This window comes from Chlamydomonas reinhardtii, chromosome 9 (genome assembly GCF_000002595.2).
Source record: "Chlamydomonas reinhardtii strain CC-503 cw92 mt+ chromosome 9, whole genome shotgun sequence".
Lineage (NCBI taxonomy): Eukaryota > Viridiplantae > Chlorophyta > Chlorophyceae > Chlamydomonadales > Chlamydomonadaceae > Chlamydomonas > Chlamydomonas reinhardtii.
Genome location: NC_057012.1, coordinates 4,611,160 through 4,631,432, shown reverse-complemented (window position 1 = coordinate 4,631,432; position 20,273 = coordinate 4,611,160). Strand labels below are relative to the sequence as shown.

Genomic DNA, 20,273 nt, shown 5'->3' with positions numbered 1-20,273 from the left:
GTGGTTTCCTGGGGAGGCCCCGAGTGCATGGGGCGAGTGCAGGCCCAAGGCGAAACCGAATGGGGGGCGGGCTGAAGAGCAAACCGTACTTCCACACATACGGCCAGTATTTGGTTTCGGGTGTGAAGACACTGTATTCTTCTGCACCCAAACGGGTGTCGCAGCCTTTTCCACAAGCTCTGCCAGTCAGACTTGTTAGAGAAGCTCGGGAATTCTTTTCTCGCGCTCGAATTGCCGTCCATATACATCTTGAGCGGAGTATCTGGGACGTGCTGTCAGCTCTGTATCGTTGCTATCGCCGTGAGCTGCTGATGGCGTAAACCAAGTTCGGTGCATGGTATAACGTCGCCAACGTCACCTGGCGCGCAACTGTGTTACTTTCTCAACCTAAGAGTAGCATTACTAGCCATTGAGCCATGGGCAACACGGTCACGTCGCTGTCTGGCGTCGGCGAAGGAGCTCGGGCGCGCAACCTTCCGAAGCTCCTCAAGGCGCTGCGGCGCGCCAAAGACGAGTGGGTAAAGCGAGGGGTGCCAGGAGGTGCAAAGGGCTCCTGGGCAGTCCTGTGGGGGGCGCCCTCGAAGGAAGGAGGGTGCCGGCGCGTGCCCAGGGTATATGCCGGTGCGTCAAAAAGCGCGCGCTATAAGCCGAGCCGGCGTAGCCAGGCGTTGCTGGCCAACCCAGATCGACTTCCCATCCCCCAAAAATCATGGCTGCCCATAACCCGCCCCTCCGCGCTTCCCTCCCGCTCGCACCCCCGGCTCGCACTTTGCCGCGGCTCGTCCAGGCGCGGGGTCCAGTTCGTGGCACGGACCCTAGCCCGCAACCCGCGCTACCTGCTGCGGCGCGAGCCCAAGTACTCGGCGCTTTCCACCACCGTGTGGCACGAGGCCGCAAGCAACCCGCGTGTCGGCGGCGAGCTCATTGACGTGCTGGAGGCAGCGCTGCGGGCGTGGGTGCCCACGTTCACGGCCAAACAGGTGCGGCTCCGTGTTGTGTGCGGGTGGGGCCGGTGGCACGGGTCGGTGGGGTGGGGTGGAGTGGGGGTGGGGGGTTTGTGGATACCAACCCCACCTAAGCCAAGACCCAGCACCAGCCCACCGAGCGCGAAGGACATTTGGGCTGAAACTTTATCTTGGGCGCCCTTGCGCCCTGTTCTTCTCGTCGGTGTTGGTCGTTGAACGTAGACCAATCGACTCGCGTACCATCGGATCACACCCAGGCTCGCGGCGCGCTTGCAACCCAACCCACAAGACTAGGTTGGGGGGCGCTTTGGATTGCGCGTGCGCGTGGCAGGGCGAGGGGCGTCTGCGTAAGGGAGGGGTGGCTCGCCCCATCCCAGAAGCGTAGAGGGGAGTGACGGCCCCTTTTGCAAACCCCAAGACGTTAATGACAGACGCAGTGGCAGTACCTGCCTCACAGCGCCAGAGCACGAGCCATGCTTCCACCTCCCACCTGACCCTCATGACGCATTTTCACACGACCTACGAACAGATCAAGAAGCTGGATGCAAAGCTGAAGGTGCTCCGCGGCAAGAAGCCCGCCCCCACCGGCGCCGGCACCACCAGCGCCGCCAGCCCGGGTGCGTTCCAGCGTGCGTCGGCTCCGACGTCGGTGGCGACGTCGCCGCTGGCTGCGACCACGGCGCCCGCCACCTCTTTGACGGCGGAGGCGGAGGCGCAGGATACTGCTGAGGAGGAGGCACGTGACGGCGGCGCCCTCGCAGCCAACGGCGCGAACGGTGCTGCGGACCATCCCCGCCAGCGCAGCCGCAGCACCACCGGCGTCGCCCGCCCGCCGCTCGGCGGCGCCGGCGCCGGCGTGGGCGCCGGCGGCGCCGAGACGGGCACGGACGTCGCGGAGGACGACGATGACGACGACGACGAGGAGGGAGAGGAGGACGAGGAAGATGATGACGACGACGGTGATGAGGAGGATGATGAGGAGGAGGCAGCTCTGCTAGGCAACGACGCCGGCACCGCAGCTGCACGCGACCAGACCCGCTCCGCCGCCGCCACTGCGAACGGCGGCGCCGCCGCTGCGGGCCACGCCAACGGCGGCCCCGTGGCCACCGCAGCAGCAGCAACCCCAGCAACAGCAACCCCAGCAGCAACGTCGGCAGGAGCGGCTGCCGCGGCAGCAGCTGTGCCGCTGAGCTCGGCTCATGAGGCGCTGGTTGCCAAGGTGCTGGAGGCGGCGATGGACGGGCGCAACCAGCTGGGGCAGACGCCGCTGATGGTGGCGTCCAGCGAGGGCGCGGTGGGGGCGGTCAAGGCGCTGCTTAAGATGGTGAGGAAGGTGTCGAGCGGGCCGCGTGTAATGAACGGGCCGAGCGAACGGACTGGGACTTTGAGGCAGGGGGGTCAAGAGTGCCGCATAGCCTGCATCTTGGAGGGGAGCCGAAGCCCAAGGTGGGCCGACCCAGACCCCGAAACCATCCCCCCCATCTCCGTTGTGCGTGGGCATGAAACTCTTCGGCCCCGACCTCCTTTCCCTACCACAGGGCTCGGACCCGCTGGCCATTGACAACCGCGGCTCCCGCACGGCCCTGCACCTGGCTGCACGTGACGGCAAGGCCGAGGCGCTGGAGCTGCTGCTGCTGGCGGCGGCGGAGCGCTACCCCCTGATCCGGTGGGTGGGGCGGTGGGGACGTGGCGGGGTGGAGCAGGCGCGGGTAGCGGCGGTTGCGGCGCGGCGGCAGGGGGCGGCACAGCAGAAGCAAGGACGCGGGAGGCGAATGCGCCGGCGCCGCACTGCTTCACCCGTGCGCGGCCGGGCTGCGCAAATACCGCGCTGCCGCCTTTTACGAGGTGCCACGCACCATGCACCTTGCACGGCCTCGTGCACATGCTCTTTAGCGTTTGGGACACGCACAGAGCCACCGCATGCACTTTGTCGACCCTCTCTGCTCGCGCTTTTCGCACCGCGCCTAGGGCCACCGACGTAGGCACGGTCACCTCGCTGACGCCGCTGCACTACGCCTCGTACGGCGGCTGGGTGGACGTGGCGGAGGTGCTGCTGCGGCACGGCGCGGCGCTCATGCCCGTGTCCACTGGGGTAGGTGTGGCGTGGCGTGGCGTGGCGTGGCGTGGCGTGGCGTGGCGTGGTATGGAATGGCGTGCAGGGCAGCAAAGGGAAGGGAAGGGAGAAGGGAAAGAGCGGCAATGGGGCGTTGGACCGCAAGGCACGGAAAGGCAAGGGATAGACACGCATGTACACATGCATTGCCCCCAAAAGAAACTCACACCTTCCCCTGCGTCCCGGTTTCCATCGGAAAGTTTAAAGGAGCCCCTCGTACCCCCTGCTGCCCCCCTGCTGCCCCGCAGACCCAGTACGACACCTCCCCTGACGACCCCGGCACCACGCCCCTGCACGTGTGCGCCTGGCGCGGCGACGTGGTCATGTGCCGCCAGCTGCTGGCAGCACACGTGAGCGATCCCCGAGGGGCAGTGCGTACGGGATGGGGGCTATTACTCGTAGTCCCAATGGGCAGCTGGGCGTAAGGCCAATGGGGCGCGCTGTCTGCGGTGGCACTAGAAAGGAGCGGCACACCGCCCCCGACACACACTCGCAACTGATTACGCCCCCCTCGCCTCCTTCACTTCTGACTTAGTCATGATTGTAACCCCCTTGCCTCCCGCACACACGCGCACAGCTGGAGCGCTCGCTCATGCGCGACCCGCGCCGCGCCCACACGGACCCGCGCTCGGCGCGCACCTGCCACGGCCACTCGCCCATGCTCATGCTGCACCGCCGCGAGTGCGACCGTCCCATCGCCAAGCTGCTCAACCCCTCCCTGGACCTGGTGGCCCTCATGCCCGACGTCGTCGCCGCCGCCGCCGCGGCGGCCATGCGCGCCGGCGGCGCCGCCGGCCTCTCCTGCGTGGTGCCGCCGCTGCAGTTCCTAGCGGCAGCGGTGCTGTCGTCGCAGATGCTTGTTAGCATCTCGAAGGCGACAACCGCCGCCGCCCGCGCTGCCGGCAAGGCTGGCGGCAGCAGCGCCGCCGCCGCTGACGGCGCCGGCGGCGCGAACGGCAGCGGCGCCGCCGCCGCCCCCAAGGCCACGACCGCCGACGCCGCTATGTCCTCCATCTTCAACCCCGACGCGTCCAGTTCGCCCTCCAGCGGACCGTCGGTGACCGCTGACGGCGCTGCCGCCGGAGGCGCCGCCGCCGGACTGGCGGTGATCTCTGAGTCGCAAGCAGCGCCGGCGGCGGCGGCTGCGGCGGCGGCTGCGGCGGCGGCGAAGGAGGCCGCGGCAAAGAAGGCGAAGCCCGCCCCGCAGTCGCGTGCGGCGTTGGCTGCGGCGGCCGCGGCCGAGGCACGTGTGCGCGCCGCGGAAAAGCGGGAGGAGGAGGAGGCCGCTGCCGCGCTGGCGGTACTGGCGGCGGCGGAGGCCGCCGCTGCAGCCGCCGCGGCCGAGGTCGCGGACTTACGCAGCTCTAACCCCGCCGGTGACGCGATCCGCGATGATGTCTCCGTCGCCTCCACGGCCGCCTCCGCCGCCACCGCCGCCACTGCTGCCACTGCGGCCACCGCCGGCCCCGCGGCCACGGGCTCCGCTGCCGCCACCCGCGCCGGCGGCGCCGCCACGGGCATCGACCCCAACGCCGCCGCCGACATCGTGCAGGTCCACGTGGTCGCCCACTCCACCACAGGCGTCACGCTGTCGTCCGTGCCGGCCGGCGCCGACCCCCGTGGCCCGCAGCTCTTCGGTCGCATGTCATCCAGCGTGGCTGGATCCAGCCCTCTGGCTGGCGCCAGCCCCATCCTTGGATCTAGCCCCCGCGCCAGCGGCACCTTCGCCGTGCTGGAGGCGCGCGTCAGTGGCGCGGGCAACGGCGAGCTCGCGCACATGAGTGGCGCGGCTGGCGAGGGCAGTCTGCGGCCGCCGCCGGCGCTGGGCGCGAGCAGCGTGGGTCTGGGTGCGCCGAGCGTGGGCATCGGCCTGGGGTCGGTCAGCATCGGCCTGGCGCCGGTGGCAGGAGGCGCGGGAGCGGTGTTGGGAGCGGGCGGCGGCAACACGTGCAGCGTGTGCATGGACGCGGCGGTGATGGTGCGCAGCAGCGGCTGCGGCCACCCGCTGTGTGCCGGGTGCGCGCAGAAGGTGCGTTGGTGGTGTGGACGGATGTGCGCGGGACAGTGGGGCCACGTCGCGGAGGCCTTCAGGCCAAAAGGGTTGGTCCTCGGGGTTGGTCGCGCGCTCACGCCCTTCCTGACAAAGGAACCTACAGGCACCTGCTATGTGTTGGGCCGTACCGGTATTCTGCACGGCTTGAACGTTGCCCGTCCTCCTCCTACTCCTCCTCCACACCGCCGCCCCCGCTCCTATGCCCTCGCAGCTCGCGGCCCAGGTGCTGCGCCGTGTGCGGCCGCTGGCGTGCCCCTTCTGCCGCCAGGTGGTCCCCAACTTTGAGGCCATCGCCGTCAAGAAGCAGTAGACGGCGAGCGGTTGGGGAGTTGACGGCGAGCAGGAGCAGCGACAGCAGGAGCCGAGACGACATGAGCAGCGACACCACTAGGCACAGCTTACGGTACTCAGCAGCGGAGCCAGGCTTTGCGGGATTGTGTGCATGCATGCACGATCGGGGAATTGAGGTTGGCTTATCAATGCAGGACGAGGAGGATGTAGCAGGCAAAGCACCAGGTTTGGGCTCTTCGGGTATCGGCTGCACTGCTTCAGGACCTGTGTTTGGGATCTCGGATTCCAGGTATTGCCCGCATGTGGTTGCTGAGTTGGGTGCATGAGTACATGATGGAAGGGGCCTGCGTAGGCGCACAGAGGCACGCCCTGGGGGGCATGGGACTTGCACATAAGCCACCGGGTATGTGGTCGCGTGGCTCTCTGCGCGTTTAGTTTTGAGGCTGTTGATTCGTCGCGATGTTGCCGATTGCTGCTGTGGCAAAAAAGTGAACATGGTTTGGAGATCGTTTTGTGCCAAGTGCGTGTGGCAGAGAAGCGCCTCATGGCGCCAGACAGGGAGAGGGCTTGTGTTCCTCCGCCAACCCGTAAAGAGCTATTGGGACGCCAGAGCCGCAGGGGACTGGGGTGGGGGCGCACGACTGGTCGCCGTGCAGGCTTGTCGTTTGCGCCGCGGGTGTGCAGCTGACGAGGCGAGGTGGCACCATGTACCGTTGCAAGCAACTAAGTAAGGGCGTGATAATGATGAAAACATGCATATGTGAACGAGCGTGATGGAGTGACGGACGGCCGGTCTTTCTTGCAGACAAGGTTTGGAGATTGGGGACGTCAGGCTTGCGTTGGGGCGGCGTTGGGAGTACACGGTCGAGGCCTGAGGTCCTCTCCTCAAGTTGTGGCATCATATAGGTAATTGTTGGTTCGTCGCATTATAACAAATTGCCAGAATGCATTCGAGTCGTCTCGCAACAGTGTCGTCCCGGCCGACATGCACAAGGGTTGTTTGCCCCGCAGCGCCTCGCCAGCACTTGTATCGTTTGAATGCATTGCCTGGTGACCTAGCAGTACCGTCCAGCGCGGCTCAATCGAGCTCGTTGCTGAACGAGGCGCCAACTGCGAACGCGGAAGCCTCCCCGCTTCCAGCACCAGCGTTGCCAAACGGCCCCGATGACGATGGACGCTACACGCTGGGCCATTATTACGGCTCGACTAAGAAAGTCAAGGTGCCGGAGCTCAACCATGACGCCCGGCGTCGACAGCGGGTCGTGGGGGAAATCGTGGAGGTGTGTATTACTTGATCTGTATCTTGTTATGTGGAAGCAAATTTGCACAACCGGCGAACGCCAGCGTGCCGTTTCCCCCCGCTACGCGGCTTCCCCACCACCCGCTCCCTGCACACTTCATAGGCGGGGCGGCGCCTGGGCATCAAGGAGGAGGTCATCCGGGGAAACCTGGACAAGATGGAGGCGCTGCTGCCGGAGCTGACGCCGGACGTGAACAAGATGCGCGCCGCAGACTGGGTGAGGGGCCGTGGTGACGGGAGGGGGCCATGGAGCGCGGATGGGCGGGACAGGGGTGTCTGATGTTGAGGGCTGGGAAGCTCTGACGCTGCGACGCTGCCAACGCCATCTCGCGGCAACAGGTTCACAAACTTGCAGGACCTACTTAGGGACAAAGGGGGGGCAAAGGCAGCGCGGACGGGATTGTACACTGTGCGGAGAGGCGCGTAGAATACGTTTGTGGAGTCGACATGTCCTGACGGTTGTTCCGGGCATATGCACGTAATGCTGCTTTCCACAGGCTAAGCTAGCGAAGGACATCAACCAGGTGGGGTCAAGCTGGGGCCTGACACGAGGTCAGGGCGGCGGCTCTGCTGAAGAGCGCTGGCACTTCAGCTTCCTGGACTCCTTGTAGACAGCGGCAGCTGACCCCGCCGATGCTAGCGCCTTTGCGCGCATGGCCGCTCCGACCCACCATGCACGCGACCTTGCACCTTCGCCTGTGGTAGTGCGCTCTCTTTTTGCAAGTTATCGCAGGGTGCACAGTTTAATTAAGCCTTATTACTCTATGTCGGTGTGGCGTGTGCCAGGTGGCGATGATGCTGGTGGTGATCAAGACGTCGTACCCAGGTGCGCCAACCCCAGTCCCAAGTCCCTCGGGCCCTCGTTTTGTTCCAGTTGTCGCGCTTAAGACGCCCGCTGGTTGTTTGTACGTCGTCAGCACTCTCCGCGCGCCCTGATGTGCCTAACTTCCTTGCCCGCTACGCCCTATCCTGCCGGACTAATTGACAGTAACACCACTTTTTACATATACGATACAGGCGCCAACGTGGGCAAGATTGTGAGCCGGGCGCCCAAGATCCTGCTCCAGTCACCGGAGCAGCTGCAGGCGGATGCAGCGGTGGTGAGTGTGCTGACGTGACGCCGGTTTAGCCGGCCCGACGTGCCCCGACGTCGGACGTGGCTGGAGGGCACACGCCAGGGCTGCAAGGAACTGCAAGGTGGCAGGAAGCACGGCTCTGTGCACATGGACGCATGCGGACGGCGGGCGACGGGGGGCCAACTCTAGCAGTTTGTGTGTACCGTGTATGTGTCGACGCTGGACCTGCTTGACCCCGATACCGCCGCCTCTGTGTGCAGATTCGCAAGGTGCTTGCAGGCGCACCCAACGCCGACTCCATCATTGAGGAGGTACCGTACCTCATGAGCCCGCCCGCACTGGCGCAGAGCCTCTCCAACGTCAGCCGCTGGTGAGCGCCGGCTGGGAGCGGGGCATGCCGTAAGGCCGTCTGGGTGGTGCTGGGCCGGCTGTGGATGCAGGGGTTGCATGGGTGATGACTGGTGCGGAGGTGCTGCGCTGGCAGAGCCGAGCGGGCGTGGTGTGGGAGGTGTAGGGGTCTTCCGAACGCCGCGTGCAGCAGCTTGAGAGGCAAGGCTGGATGCCACCGCAAGAAAGGGAGGGTGCGCGCTCATACTACCGCGCATCACCACAACTGCTGCACGCGCCGAGCCCACCGCCGTGCTCCTGCCCACACATGGTAACAGTCACTGCCAACCAGCAATCATTGCGGGGGCACGCACTCACCCGATGTCGCCCCCGTCCAGGTACAACACTAAGGACCCGGTGAGCATGATCAGCAAGAACCCCAAGCTGCTGCTCAACGTGGAGGAGGCGGACCTGGAGGCGGACCCGCTGTACGGTGAGGTGAGTACGACAGTACGGGGCTGTACGACCGTACGGCCAGTGAGTAGTAGTACGGCAGGCGCAGGGGGAGGTGCCGTGCAGAGCTGGGTCGTTCACAGCGCCCGGCACCTGACAGGGGTGTTGCTGGGATGAGGACTGACTGGGGATGTTTGGAAAGGAAGGGCCGGGCCGGGCCATAGTAGCAGAGAAGCAAGAGTTGGGCCGGATGCCGAAATGTTTCGCCTGCAATGCCTTGATGCGGTGCCGGATCGCTGCCTAACGTTGTTGCTCTTGTGTCGCCCTGTGCCGTGCCCCTATCTGCCGTCACCAGCTCACCACCGCAGGCTAGGTCCTGTGCTAGCCATAGCTCGGTGGGCGCGCGGGCGGCTGGGCAGCAGGCGCATCTTGAACAGGCTTGTCGTGTTGGTTCCGTGCGGCGCGGCCTGGGGAGTCTGTTTGTGGAGTAACTCGAGAGTGTGCCAGCCTGCCGAGTGCCGATCGCTGATGGCCGGGGTGGCCGTACCGCAGCCGTCCTCAAGCGTGCTCATCGTCACGCCCTGCTGCACCTCCAATAGAAAGGCGTTGTCGCCGTTGCCATCGTGAACCTTGCGCTGCTTTGGACGTCTGCGTGCGCGTAGGGCTCAGCCTCAACCTCAGCACCATCGACACGTGGGATTTCGGGTTGCAAAAGGTTGGAGGCGGTGGCGGTGGCGGTGGCACAGACGGCGACGCGGCTACGGCTGCACCCGCGCCGGCGCAGCCGCAGCCGCAGCGTGCGTGAACGTACGTAGCCGGGGGTGGGGCCACGCCCTTGGCGTGTCTGTGTGTGTAGGTTTGTGGAGTGGAGTTTGCAAGAGGCGCAAGGAAAGACAGGCAAGAGACGAAGCCCGTAGAGACGAAACCCCCATGATGTGCGTCAGTGCGTCGGCTTGTACACAAGCACCATGCACGGCATTGATTCTGTGGTTCCGGTCATGACAGTTCGCGGCGCACTGCATTTACAACACCGCGTATGTGCGCACACACACACTCCCTTCCTTATGAAGGCGACGCGATCTACGTGGAAGATGACCTGCCGGAGCTGCAGCGGAGGGCGCTGGCGGCCGCCGCCGCAGCAGCAGCACCGCTGGCGGCAGCGCGCGCTGCCGCGGCGGCGGCTACGATCCCGCCTGATGTGGCGGCGGCAGCAGCGGCGTCGGTGTGATTAGGCAGTAGTGTGTGTGGTGGTTCGTGAGAAAATGATATTTGCGATTGCAAGAACTTAATATCTGTACAACCAAATAGTATGTTGTGTTGCTATCGGCAGGGCGTAGCCCCTCATTCGGGCTGTGGCTTATTCTGAGTGCCGCGTTTCGAAGTGTGGGCGGCATGTGCCCCCTGTTGTAGGCATGCAACGTGTACCGGGTATCACGGTGGCTATTGCGTGGGCACTTCAGTTGCGAAATAGCCTTTATGTGAGCAAGGGCGTAAAGGCGTGCCCAACCAAGGCGCGTTATAACTTGCCACCACATGCCATCGGAGGGCGGAGAAACGGGACGAACGCAAAGCACGGGCGAAGAGAGCGTCCGCCACGCCATGCGCTGGCCCTGTTCTGTGGACTTTGTCGTTTGTATCGGCGCAGCAACGTCCGTGTGCAACTGTTGCTTGTGAGCTCGAATAACGCTTTGTGTGCATCGTATGCGCATCGTATCACTGTGGTGTTCGAGGAGGTGGATGAGGAGGTGGAGGACGAGCAGGAGGAGTAAGGGCAAGACGGGAAGGCGCTACACGAGGAGTTGCGACACTGGATGAGATGGTTGGCGTGTGGGCGGTGTCGAGGGAAGGCGATGAATGCGTTTACAGGCCCTTATGTGCTCAGGGAGCAGCAGCTGTCCTCACGGGCTGGCCAAGGTAGAACAGGTAGAACGCGCAGGTGCAACTGGATGGCCGCCTGTAGCAGGATAGTCGGCAAAAGCCACATCCAGATGCCCCAGGGCGTGTTCCACAGGGTTATATACTTGTGTGTTGTAGAACTTCCGTGTTCCGCCCACACCGCCACGGCAAGTCAAGCGGCGGTAATAGTCAGCGGTCGATGTATAGCAGGCCGGCGTATCACTTTCCTTTGGTTGGACCAACTTGGGCCTGTAATAAGCTACGGTGAAGGTCCGGGCCCACGTGAGCGGTTGGGCATGCCAACCGGTTAACAGCTGTCAGTGGGGGATACTGCTGATCTGTGCTCTGTGCCGCGCGTCCCCAACACCGTTTGAGGTTCGACCAGCCGCGCGCTCCTGCCCTGCCGTCGCAAATTGTTTGCCATGTGCTGGGGTCCGGGAATCATCTGCACCCTACGGGAATTCACCAACCTGTTATACCTGTTATAATGTTATTCCTGCACACCGGACACCGTCCGTCCCCACGCCAAGCCCGACAGCCCCGCACTTGGCCGCGCATACTCCACCACCGACCGTCACAAGCGAGCAACTTGCAGCAGAAGAAAACGTCGTGAAGCAAAGGGAAAGCCCGGGAGAGACCGGGGGGGGGGGAGACAACGGGGCACCGCAGGGCAGAGCCCGGCTCCCTGCAGGGCTCACCCCGCGGCCCCGCGCCCCCGCGCCCCCGCAGCCCGCCATTTCCATTTCCCCGATGAGGTGAACTTCTGGCCGCCAACAGCCCCACACCAGCCTTTGGTACAACTAAAACATACTTGCAACCAAGAAACATCCAATGACCAGTCGCACCTAACAATTCGACGCTTCTAGCACAACCATGGGTGCCGCGGCTTCAGCAACTCGCCCACACTCGGCTCTTCTGGCCGCTGTCAAGCGTGCCGACCTGCCTGAGATAACCAGATTAGTGACAGCCACACCGTCGTTGCTCGGACCGCTCTCGAACTCGCCTTTCTCGTCTCGCTTCTGCGCTCTTCACGTCGCCGCTGCTCGACCGGCCGCGGATACGTTGCAGCTTCTCCTATCGCTTGAAAAATACTTTTCTCGGCCGTCTGGCTCGGCCGCGCGCCAGCACGAGCTGCTGAATGGACCCGATTCTCATGGGAAAACGCCTCTGCACGTTGCTTGCGAGTCTGGCTCGCTGGAATGTGCTCGTCTTCTACTTGCAGAGGTAAGCATTGCAGATTTTGTCGCGGAAAGAGTGTGCGTGGCCCGGTCAACGGCCACCCCTCCCCCCCGCGGCCCTCACAGCCCCCAAGGCCACCCTGACTCCCGCCTACCTGAAAGGCCATAACATGCTTCTCCCTGCTGCACGCATCTCATGTATTTCAACCGCATGCCATCTGCCTGCCGCTCTTTGGGCTTACATAACCCAGTCATGTTGTATTGCCCATGCGATTACAGGGCTCGGACCCCTGGCTCCATGACCACACGGGCATGACGCCCCTTCACCTTGCCGCTTGGGCCGGCCGCGCGCATGTCGTCGCTCACCTGTGCGCTTGGTCGGCCGAGCACGCGTCACAGCGCCGCTCGCTGGTCAACCAGGCCTGCGGCCTGGGCGCGCAGCTGACTCCCCTCGCGCTCGCCTGCGCGCGCCGACACACGGAGGTCGTGGCCGTCCTTCTGCGCCATGGCGCCAGCGTCACGCAGCGCGGGCACTGCGTGTGCCTTGGCACGCGGCTGCCGTACCCAGGCCTGTCCCAGTATGGCCTGCCAGCCTCTGCCGGCACGCACGCAACCGCCCTGCACATCGCCGCGGCCGTGCCCGACAACGCGGCAGTGGTCAAGCTGCTGCTGGGCTATTACCTGGAGAACGTGCTGGTGCGCGCCCGCGCGCCCATGTACGACCCCCGCCTGCAGCGCAACGGCGAGGGCCAGCGCGCGCTAGAGCTGCACGTGTCAGCATCGCTGGCCGCGGCCGCGGCGGGCCGCAGGCAGCGCCAGGTGCAGCCGCCGGCGCCCTCTCCTTCCTCCAGCTCTGCACCGGCTTCCTCGATGGCAGCGGCTGCAGCCACAACGACTGCTGTGCAGCAGCAGGTGTCGCTGGCTGCGCTGCTGGACCCCAATACTCTACTGCAGGACACGCTGCCCGAAGTCTCGCGCGCCGCTACCTCTCTGGTCGGGCACCGCACGCTGACCAATGGCAGCGTTCCGACACTCCAGCAGCTAGCAGCGGCCGCGCTTGCGGGCCGGCTTAGCAAGTCGGTTGAGGCCGCCTCAGCTGTGCAGTCGCAAAGTCCCGCTGTCTGCCTACCGACGAAGGTTTGGACCAGCAGTGCGTCCGTGCCTCTCTGTGCTTCCCCGTCCCTGCCCGGCTCAGCCGGCTGCAGCAGGAGTAGCAGTGGGCGCAGCAGCGCCGGTGGCAGCTCCTGTGCGAGCCCCACTGGCAGCAGCTGCAGCGTCAGCAGCCGCAGCAGCAGCAATGGTGGAAGCACCAGCGCTGATAGCAGGCACAGCTCAAAGCTGTCGGTGTCGGGCGGCAGCGTTGACGCCGAGTTGGAGGAGCAGTGCTGTATCTGCATGGCGGAGGTGTGTACGGTTCGGAGCAGGGGCTGCAGCCACGGCGTGTGCTCAGGCTGCGCCAAGCAGCTGTGCAAGCAGGTCTCTGCAAAGCTGGCCCCGTTGCGCTGCCCCTTTTGCCGGGATGTGGTCGCGGGCTTTGTGTCTTGCTAGGTTGTCGTAGGGTCTGGCAACGAGCAGGTGGGTCTCAGATTGACTGGGCTGGACGTTTAGACACGACGTTTAGAGTCTTCAGGCGATACGGCCTCGACGGATAGCGACTTGCTTGTGCATTATACCGTAGATAGTGTACCGTGAGTAGCTGGCACCAACAGTGCTGTGTCTTTGCGAAGTGGTGAGCTGGGGGCTGATGTCTGCTGGCGGGTTTTGGCTACACGGGCGCATTGCAAGTGGGCTCCGTTTGGCGTGCAGCCTTCACATGATTTATTAGCGTGCTATATCATTCATTAATTTATACAATGACATACCGTAAGCTTGGTTTGCGATGGGTCAGTGTTTAAGGCAGGTTGGTGAAGTCCCGCAGGCATACCGTAAGCTTGGTTCTGTAGTCTTGGTTTGATGTGCCCAAGCAAGGGCTGGGTGTGCCTGTGACGTGCAGGTTCTCCCCGGCTTCTGCACACTTGATGGATGCAGGGTGGAGAGTCTGGAGACAGGAACTATGTAGTCCATCAAGACCTGTAACATGATAGTGCGGAGCACTGGAGGTCCCTGTCTCCCAGATGTGGCAAGTTGCCGGTGCTTGCAGAGTCGCTCACAATGTAAGTCAGCACGCCAGCAGGCAACGGGCCAGTTCGTGGGAAGCCGTGCGGGTGTGTGCTCACGTGCTGTGGGAGGAAGGCCGAAGGCCTGACGGCGCGTGAGTCCAACATACCCTAAGGGAAGTCCCAGCTCCGGCGCTCTATGGACCCGAGCAGAACCCGTTAGTCCGTAGACATTGTGAGCCGTATCACACTTGGAGAGCCCAGAAGAGGGAACATACATCAGTCGGCTGCTCATTGGCGCTTCATGGCAGGGCCGCAGAGGCTACTGCGCGTGGGCGCCCAGGGCGAAGGGCAGGCGTGGGAGGCTGGGTGAGGAGCGGTGGGCGGGAAAGTGAAGACCGCAGTGTCATTGCCGCTGACTCCGGACACTAGCGGCCATCATTCTAGCTTGCCACTCCAGCGAGTTTTAGTGCGCCACGCGGCCCAGCAAAGCGAGCGCACCCCTTCGACATTCCCGCAACACCTTTGGTTCGGCTTTTGCCCCAGTGCAAGGCGTCGCAAAACAAGTTAGCCTAGCGATGGCGCTGTTAGCAGCGCAAGTACCAGTTCTGGTAGCGAGCGTTGGGGCGCGTTTGTCCTGACCACTCGACGCAACAGGCCAGCGTATCGCACGCTTTGGGCTTTGGTTTCGCTGGCCAGAAGCGCTGCTTTCGCCTTTGCCAGCTCAATGGAGCGTTACGCGCGTGTCGTAAGCGATGCGAACGGGATTCCATTTGCTCGGTGCCGCGGGCTTGAGTGCAATGACCCGGGCAGGGGATCGTCACAGCCGGTCAACTTCGCCAGCCCCGCGACACCTTCCAATACACTTTGCCTTGCGAGGCACATAGCGTTGCCGCTGTAGCAAAATTTCTACCTTGAATAGTCCGGAACACCGCAAAACACAGCTGAAAAGCCCAAACAGGGTCAAGCTCAATAATGGCGCTCAGGCACGCCCAAAAGCTGCACTCAGCAGCAGGGCGCTGCTCATTTCATGTAAGTGGCGCGGGCCGTAGAGCTCAGGCATGCCGCGAGCAATCAAGACAAGCTTCCGAACTCTCTGGCACAATGTCTGCAGGCCAAATGCCCGCGTGTGCGATACAGCTTATCGCGTGTGAGTGCATCGTCTACTCTGGCAGTGCCAGCAAACAGCGACCATGGCGTTGTGCACAGCCAAAGCCACCAGCCAGCTCTGCTGGCCCAGGCCCTGGCGACGTCAGCGGGCATCGAGGATATTCTTACCTCCAAATCATGGACGGAAGTCAGGTCTCTGTGGACGCACCACAAAGACCACTTGCGGACCGAGGACCTGGCTGCGACCTGGGTCCGTCTTGTAAGTCTGGGAAGCTGGGTGTGTGCAGCAGTTTCATTGGGCCGCAATGTTGGCGTTGCTGCGTTGGTTGGTGGCGGCTGAAACCTGGGAGGGCGAGGGTGTGCTGACGGTGCACCCCCGGCGCGGTCGGCAAGGTCTCGCATGGCCGACGGCACGGCCGACGGCACACGGATTCACGTTACCCATGCTGCTGCTCCGCAGGCCAAAGTTAGCAAGGAGCCGACGGTCCGGGCATCGCCAGAGCTGCAGAAGTTCGTGGTGAGTGCTGGGCCAGGCAGAAGGGCAGGCCGAGCGTTACATGCATGCCATGCAGGGCGGCCGCTGGCAGTTACTGCGCCACGAAACCAGCTGCCTTACGCACTATTGAGCCGCTTCCTGGCTTTTCAGCATGTGTTCCCATTCCTGCATGCATGCACTAAGGCAGTCGAGTCCACCATCACCCTGCACTGGTGTGTCTGCATGCAGGATATCCTCGCGTGCGCAACCATCGACCGGATACAGCAATTTTCCATCTCCTCGTTGTGCTCGATCATGTGGGCCTCTTCGAAGCTGAAGAAGGGCCTGGGCCACTCGGGAATGTTCAAATCCTTCCTCAAGGTGAGTGCGGAGACGCCAAGGTTCACCGCGCGGCATTACCAAGCGCACTGCCCGAATTCCTTCCTGCTCTTTCCATCGCACAACAAGAGGGCTTGCACCGCGCCTGGCATCGCCGCGCTGGCCGCCGCACCGCGAACATCCCTGCTGCTTCTCACCCATCCTCCTTCCTTGTTCTTCCGTGCACCAGGCCTGGGCGGCGGAGATGGAGGTGCACCTGGACCACTTAGATCTGGAGCAGTCGCGCAAGGTGATGGCCGCCATAACGCGCGTCAACTATCAGCCCTCGGCGCCCTGGAAGATGAAGATGGAGGCCACGCTTACAGCCAACCTGGCCACCTGCGCCTGCCCCAAGACGCTCGCCTGCTGCCTCGTCAGCGCCGCAAGCCTGGGCTTCTCGCTGCACCCCGCGCCCGCGTTCCGCGAGGCGGTGGGCGCCGCCTGCGGCGCCGCCTTCGCGGGGGCGGCGGGCGCGCCGCCGCCTGCCGCGGCGCGGCGCATCCACGGGCCCGTCGACGTGGCGCGCTGCGCCTGCAGCACGCTGTGGGCGGCGGCGGTGCTGGGCGTGCCGCTGCCGGGGTCCACGGTGCAGCGCATGCTGACGCACGTGACCTTTGTGGGCGTGGGCGGCCTGGCGAGCGGGGTGCTGGCCAGCGCGTCGTCGCCCTTCCCCAGCCTGGAGAGCGTGGAGAGCACGCTGGAGGGCGCCTGCTTCGCCAGCGAGGGCGGGCCGGGGCTAGCGGCGCTGGACTTTGCGCAGGTGCGACTTGTAGCAAAGCTTGGTTGTGTAGGGCGGTAGGGCGTCGTATGCACCCAGGCTGCTGCTATCTCGATTGATTCGAGCGGTTTTTGTTCCCAGTTGTGTCGCGGCTGAACCACCGGGTGTGGATGTGGCCGCAGGTGTACTGGGCGCTGAGCAAGGTGGCATACAAGCCCAGTGAGGGCGAGATGGGCGCACTGCTAGACGCCACCGCCGCGGCGCTGCCCACGGCCCCGCCGGTGCTGCTGGCCACCATCCTGTGGGCGCTTGCGGACCTCGAGGTGCGCCATGCATGGGCGTGCAGAACGCTACTGCCCTTGGCCTTGCAGCAGCTGCAGCGCTCCTGCAAACCACATGTGTCTGTAGCTTGGGATGCGTCCATGGCTGGCCCCGGCTTTATTGGTTGCTGATGCCACCGGTGTTTGACTTGGCAGGTGGTGCCGTCCGAGACATGGCTGCAGCGCGCCTACTCGTCCTTTGAGCGGCAGCTGGACGCCGCCAGCGCGGAGCCGCTGCAGGCGCTGCTGCACGCCGCCGCCACGCTGCAGCTGCCGCCGCCGCAGTGGAGCTCCAAGCTCATGGACCGCTTGCAGGTGAGGATCGCGGGTGTGCGGTCGGGCACGGAATGAGCGCCAGGGGTGCGGAAGCGTGTCACGGGCCGTAGGTGTCCTGGCGGGCGCGCCAGACGCGGCGCCGATGCGATGAAGCTTTCTGAACCCACTGCTCTTTCCACGTCGCTTCGCAGGACGTGGACCTGCGTGTGCTGCCCGACGGCAACATCGTGGACCTGGTCATGAGCATGCACGCGCTGCGCATGCACCCGCCGCAGCAGCTGGCCGTCACGCTGCAGCAGGAGTGCGTCAAGCGCCTCAGCCAGCGCGGTGCCTCGCCCGAGGCCGCCGAGGCCGGCTGCCGCATCGACGGCGCCGACGAGGCGCAGCAGCCGCAGCAGAAGGCGGCGGGCGGCGCGAGTGCTTGAAGCGGCTCGCCGCCCGTACCGTCGTTTCGGCTCGGAGCGCGTGCATTGGCGGTGGCAGCTGGAGGCTTGGCTGGGCGAAGGGAGCTTGCTGCTGTTGGTGCTGAGGAGGCAGAAAGCTCTTGCACGGCTGTGCAGGCGTGTGGTGACCCTGTGGTGGCGTTTGTTTGTTGGTGATATGCATGAAAATGCTGTTTCGATTGTGTCGGTACGTGAAATGCATTGGTGGTTTAGAATGGTGCCCGCGATCGCCCCCTTGTGCCTGACCGTTTGCGCACACGTGGAGGCCGGCACGCAACCCGCCTGAGGGATGGGCTGCTATGTGCCGTGCCCGCCCGTGTCTTGATTCGGCGTGTCCCTCGTTTCTACATTTGTCGCGAGGGTGGCCCCGTGCAAGGTTGTGCCGAGAGCGGGAGACGTGCCGTTGTTGCGGGGTGGCAACTCCGTCGTTCATACCCGGGCGCGCGCCACGGGTTGCGTGCACGGAGAGAAGATTAACAAATTGCATTTGGGAATATCAAGAGAGCTGTAGAGCATGAGGTTCAGACACGGTATAGAGGCCATGAGAGGCGAGATGCAGACGAGCAGTAGCGAGGGAGAGGAGCTAGCGAGAGAGGAAGTAGCAGGTTTAGCTCGAAGATGCAGGCCGTAGACTGTTTCAATTGAATGCAGGGAAGGTAGACCATGCCCTGTGATGTAGGTTTCCCGATGAACTGGTGGTGATGCCGCCGCGTCCCACCTTCGCGCGATGTGGGATGCAGTTGCGGAGGTGGTGAGGTTTGGGCGGCAGGGATTGGTCTCTGTCGCTATGGGGATAGTGGTGGGGGACGATTGTTGAGTGGGATTGTCTTCGTCTGTGTGCCGTTGTGCGTTCCCCGTGAAGGTGGTTCGCCGCCAATCATAAAGAACTCAGGGGTGCCACTCTTGCACCCGGCGAGCCTCTCGCAGTTTGAGAGAGGCACCTCTGAAGTCAACGGCCGACCCGCCCGAGGTTGCGACGCGGCTTTGCCCGGCGTGTACCTGCGGTGTGGCGCCGGATTCATTGGTGTGTGTGGCACTGGTGCCCGCGGCAAGATAAAGCGCCTGTCTTTGGCGCGCTGAGTTTTGGGATACGCGGGACGAGCGGCGGACAAGTGTTGATCCGCCGGTGCGGTTGCCAATGGTTGGGATACAAGGAAATATAGGCTTGATCGGTGATTTACTAGAATTGACGGCGACGGCGTTAGCGGGAGCCTCTGTGGTGTCTGCCCTGCACTGGCGGCCCCACGGCGGCCCGCGTTGCCAGAAGGCCGGAGGCCAGTAGAAAGGTCGCGATTTGCGGCACGAGGCAGTAACCTAATATGACCGTTCATTGTGGATGTTAGGCTGACTGTTGCTGATGACTGGAGTTGACCAAAATCAGGATGCGGGTCCTGCGGGGCCCGCACGAGGAAGTGTACCGTAACGCTTAGCGCTGTAACATACTTTCACCTCGACCATCGCCAACCGAGTGGTCACCCCTGTGAGTGGTCCTACATGCCGGCGCCCACGATATTGGTTCCTGCTGTTCCGTCCCCTTGGATATCGACACTGCATGCTTGTGATCTTATTACTCTGGTGTTCATGAACGGCTACCCCGCGCGGCTACCCCCTACCGAGCATATCAACCGGGACTTCACCAACCTGCCTTAACACTGTCCCATCTCACACGTTGGGTACGCTCTACGGCGCTATGCGTGGCGTGACCCTCCTGAACCCCCGACAGTACGGATGTGAAATTTCAAAGACGGGACAGTCCGACTGCAGGGGTAGCGGCCGGTATGAGGCATGGCCTTACGGATGAACTTGGAGGAACCGCTTGTATGCTCCGTACTTGCTGGTCACCTGGCATTGCATTACCCGGAGATGTTGCTCATCAGCCTCCTCGGCAGCCCCGCGGCGCGCGCTACTCGTTACTCCACACTGGCGTGGCATAGATGCTTTAAAGGAAACACATTGGAGTCGGCGTGTCCAGAGACGGGAGATCGCCAAAGGATGTGGTCATACGATTCACGCACCGTATGTCAATTGACGTACTGATGCATGTAGGTCCCGAAACGGGACAAGATGCAGCGGTACAATGCCCGATGGTCGGATGGACGATGCCGGCCGGGAACCAGTATGAGGATGGGGGGCTTGTGGTTGTAGCTTGTTCTGTTGCGTTGCGCGTTCTTGGCTTTGCCATAGCATGCAGGCGGGCGCTCGGGCGGTCCTAACGGGGCCGTGACTAGGGGTGCACTGGGGTTGGTGGTCACAGGCCGACGACATCTCTGCTGGTGTCGGAAGCCATTGTCGATGCAGTTGAGGCCTCATAATGTCTTCAAATGTGTGTTTGGTGGGGGCCTGTGGGGAGGCAGGGATTTAAGCGGCGGGGTGCCCGGTGCCGGAACCGCCGCGGGAGATGATAGCGGCGGGCGGTCGCAGGCGTTTGAGGACGGTGATGCGCCAGCGCGGCTTGCGGAGTTGCGGCACTCCTGGCCATTTGGCGTTCCTGTTGTGAGCATACATACGTGGGGGGCATGCGGTGTGCTCCATTGCGTGCGAGCGAGGGTTATACTGAAAGGCAGAAAGCGGGCAGAAAGGGTGCCTCAGTGCGCAACCGCCAACCTGAGTACGAAGAGGACGTAGCCGAGGAGGCACCAGCGAGGGTCGGCATGTATATGGATGGACCTGTATCGATAAAAGTTGCATGGGATCGCGACAAGGCAGGGGACTAGGGCCTCGGGGTCGGGGAGGGTCGGGGGACGGGGGCGGCCGGGGGGCTTTGGGGGACTAAGCTGGGTTTGTCGGGGCAGGTCAGGGCACGAT

At 63.8% G+C, this 20,273-nt stretch overlaps 4 protein-coding genes across 6 annotated transcripts; all 4 read left to right on the top strand.

Annotated features, from left to right (window-relative positions):
* The first annotated feature begins 83 nt into the window (after positions 1–83).
* Positions 84–6,409, top strand: CHLRE_09g396624v5 (uncharacterized protein). The gene is made up of 8 exons (XM_043065808.1): positions 84–514; positions 788–980; positions 1,495–2,289; positions 2,504–2,631; positions 2,934–3,057; positions 3,327–3,428; positions 3,656–5,107; positions 5,343–6,409. Exons 1-8 carry the CDS (start codon positions 417–419, stop codon positions 5,439–5,441), a joined length of 2,991 nt encoding a protein of 996 aa, XP_042921285.1. The 5' UTR covers positions 84–416; the 3' UTR covers positions 5,442–6,409.
* A 54-nt stretch (positions 6,410–6,463) lies between these two features.
* On the top strand, positions 6,464–10,802 carry CHLRE_09g396587v5 (uncharacterized protein). Of its 3 annotated transcripts, XM_043065806.1 has the most exons (10): positions 6,464–6,706; positions 6,826–6,939; positions 7,220–7,246; positions 7,509–7,548; positions 7,740–7,822; positions 8,059–8,168; positions 8,524–8,623; positions 8,934–8,946; positions 9,248–9,385; positions 9,649–10,802. In XM_043065806.1, exons 1-10 carry the CDS (start codon positions 6,659–6,661, stop codon positions 9,804–9,806), a joined length of 831 nt encoding a protein of 276 aa, XP_042921283.1. In that variant the 5' UTR covers positions 6,464–6,658; the 3' UTR covers positions 9,807–10,802. The 3 variants fall into 3 exon arrangements, with proteins under 3 accessions (XP_042921283.1, XP_042921284.1, XP_001694789.2); XM_043065807.1 differs by lacking the exon at positions 8,934–8,946 and having other exon boundaries at positions 8,524–8,618; positions 9,241–10,802; XM_001694737.2 differs by having other exon boundaries at positions 8,934–10,802.
* Positions 10,803–11,273: 471 nt separating this feature from the next.
* On the top strand, positions 11,274–13,821 carry CHLRE_09g396549v5 (uncharacterized protein). The gene is made up of 2 exons (XM_043065803.1): positions 11,274–11,698; positions 11,932–13,821. The coding sequence occupies exon 2, from the start codon at positions 11,965–11,967 to the stop codon at positions 13,198–13,200; it is 1,236 nt and encodes a 411-aa protein (XP_042921282.1). The 5' UTR covers positions 11,274–11,698; positions 11,932–11,964; the 3' UTR covers positions 13,201–13,821.
* A 472-nt stretch (positions 13,822–14,293) lies between these two features.
* On the top strand, positions 14,294–18,918 carry CHLRE_09g396512v5 (uncharacterized protein). Its single transcript, XM_043065802.1, has 8 exons — positions 14,294–14,780; positions 14,863–15,117; positions 15,319–15,375; positions 15,583–15,714; positions 15,902–16,471; positions 16,612–16,752; positions 16,906–17,064; positions 17,217–18,918. Exons 1-8 carry the CDS (start codon positions 14,724–14,726, stop codon positions 17,448–17,450), a joined length of 1,605 nt encoding a protein of 534 aa, XP_042921281.1. The 5' UTR covers positions 14,294–14,723; the 3' UTR covers positions 17,451–18,918.
* The last annotated feature ends 1,355 nt before the right edge of the window (positions 18,919–20,273 follow it).

Bases quoted from the DNA above. Each gene is read 5' to 3' on its own strand.
- CHLRE_09g396624v5 (XM_043065808.1), top strand. From the start codon at position 417: ATGGGCAACACGGTCACGTCGCTGTCTGGCGTCGGCGAAGGAGCTCGG. The intron at 981-1,494 runs GTGCGGCTCCGT...ACCTACGAACAG, and splicing joins CCACGTTCACGGCCAAACAG to ATCAAGAAGCTGGATGCAAA. The intron at 3,429-3,655 runs GTGAGCGATCCC...ACACGCGCACAG, and splicing joins GCCAGCTGCTGGCAGCACAC to CTGGAGCGCTCGCTCATGCG.
- CHLRE_09g396587v5 (XM_043065806.1), top strand. From the start codon at position 6,659: ATGACGCCCGGCGTCGACAGCGGGTCGTGGGGGAAATCGTGGAGGTGT. The intron at 6,940-7,219 runs GTGAGGGGCCGT...TGCTTTCCACAG, and splicing joins AGATGCGCGCCGCAGACTGG to GCTAAGCTAGCGAAGGACAT. The intron at 7,823-8,058 runs GTGAGTGTGCTG...CTCTGTGTGCAG, and splicing joins TGCAGGCGGATGCAGCGGTG to ATTCGCAAGGTGCTTGCAGG.
- CHLRE_09g396549v5 (XM_043065803.1), top strand. From the start codon at position 11,965: ATGACGCCCCTTCACCTTGCCGCTTGGGCCGGCCGCGCGCATGTCGTC.
- CHLRE_09g396512v5 (XM_043065802.1), top strand. From the start codon at position 14,724: ATGGCGCTCAGGCACGCCCAAAAGCTGCACTCAGCAGCAGGGCGCTGC. The intron at 15,118-15,318 runs GTAAGTCTGGGA...GCTGCTCCGCAG, and splicing joins CTGCGACCTGGGTCCGTCTT to GCCAAAGTTAGCAAGGAGCC. The intron at 15,715-15,901 runs GTGAGTGCGGAG...TCCGTGCACCAG, and splicing joins TGTTCAAATCCTTCCTCAAG to GCCTGGGCGGCGGAGATGGA.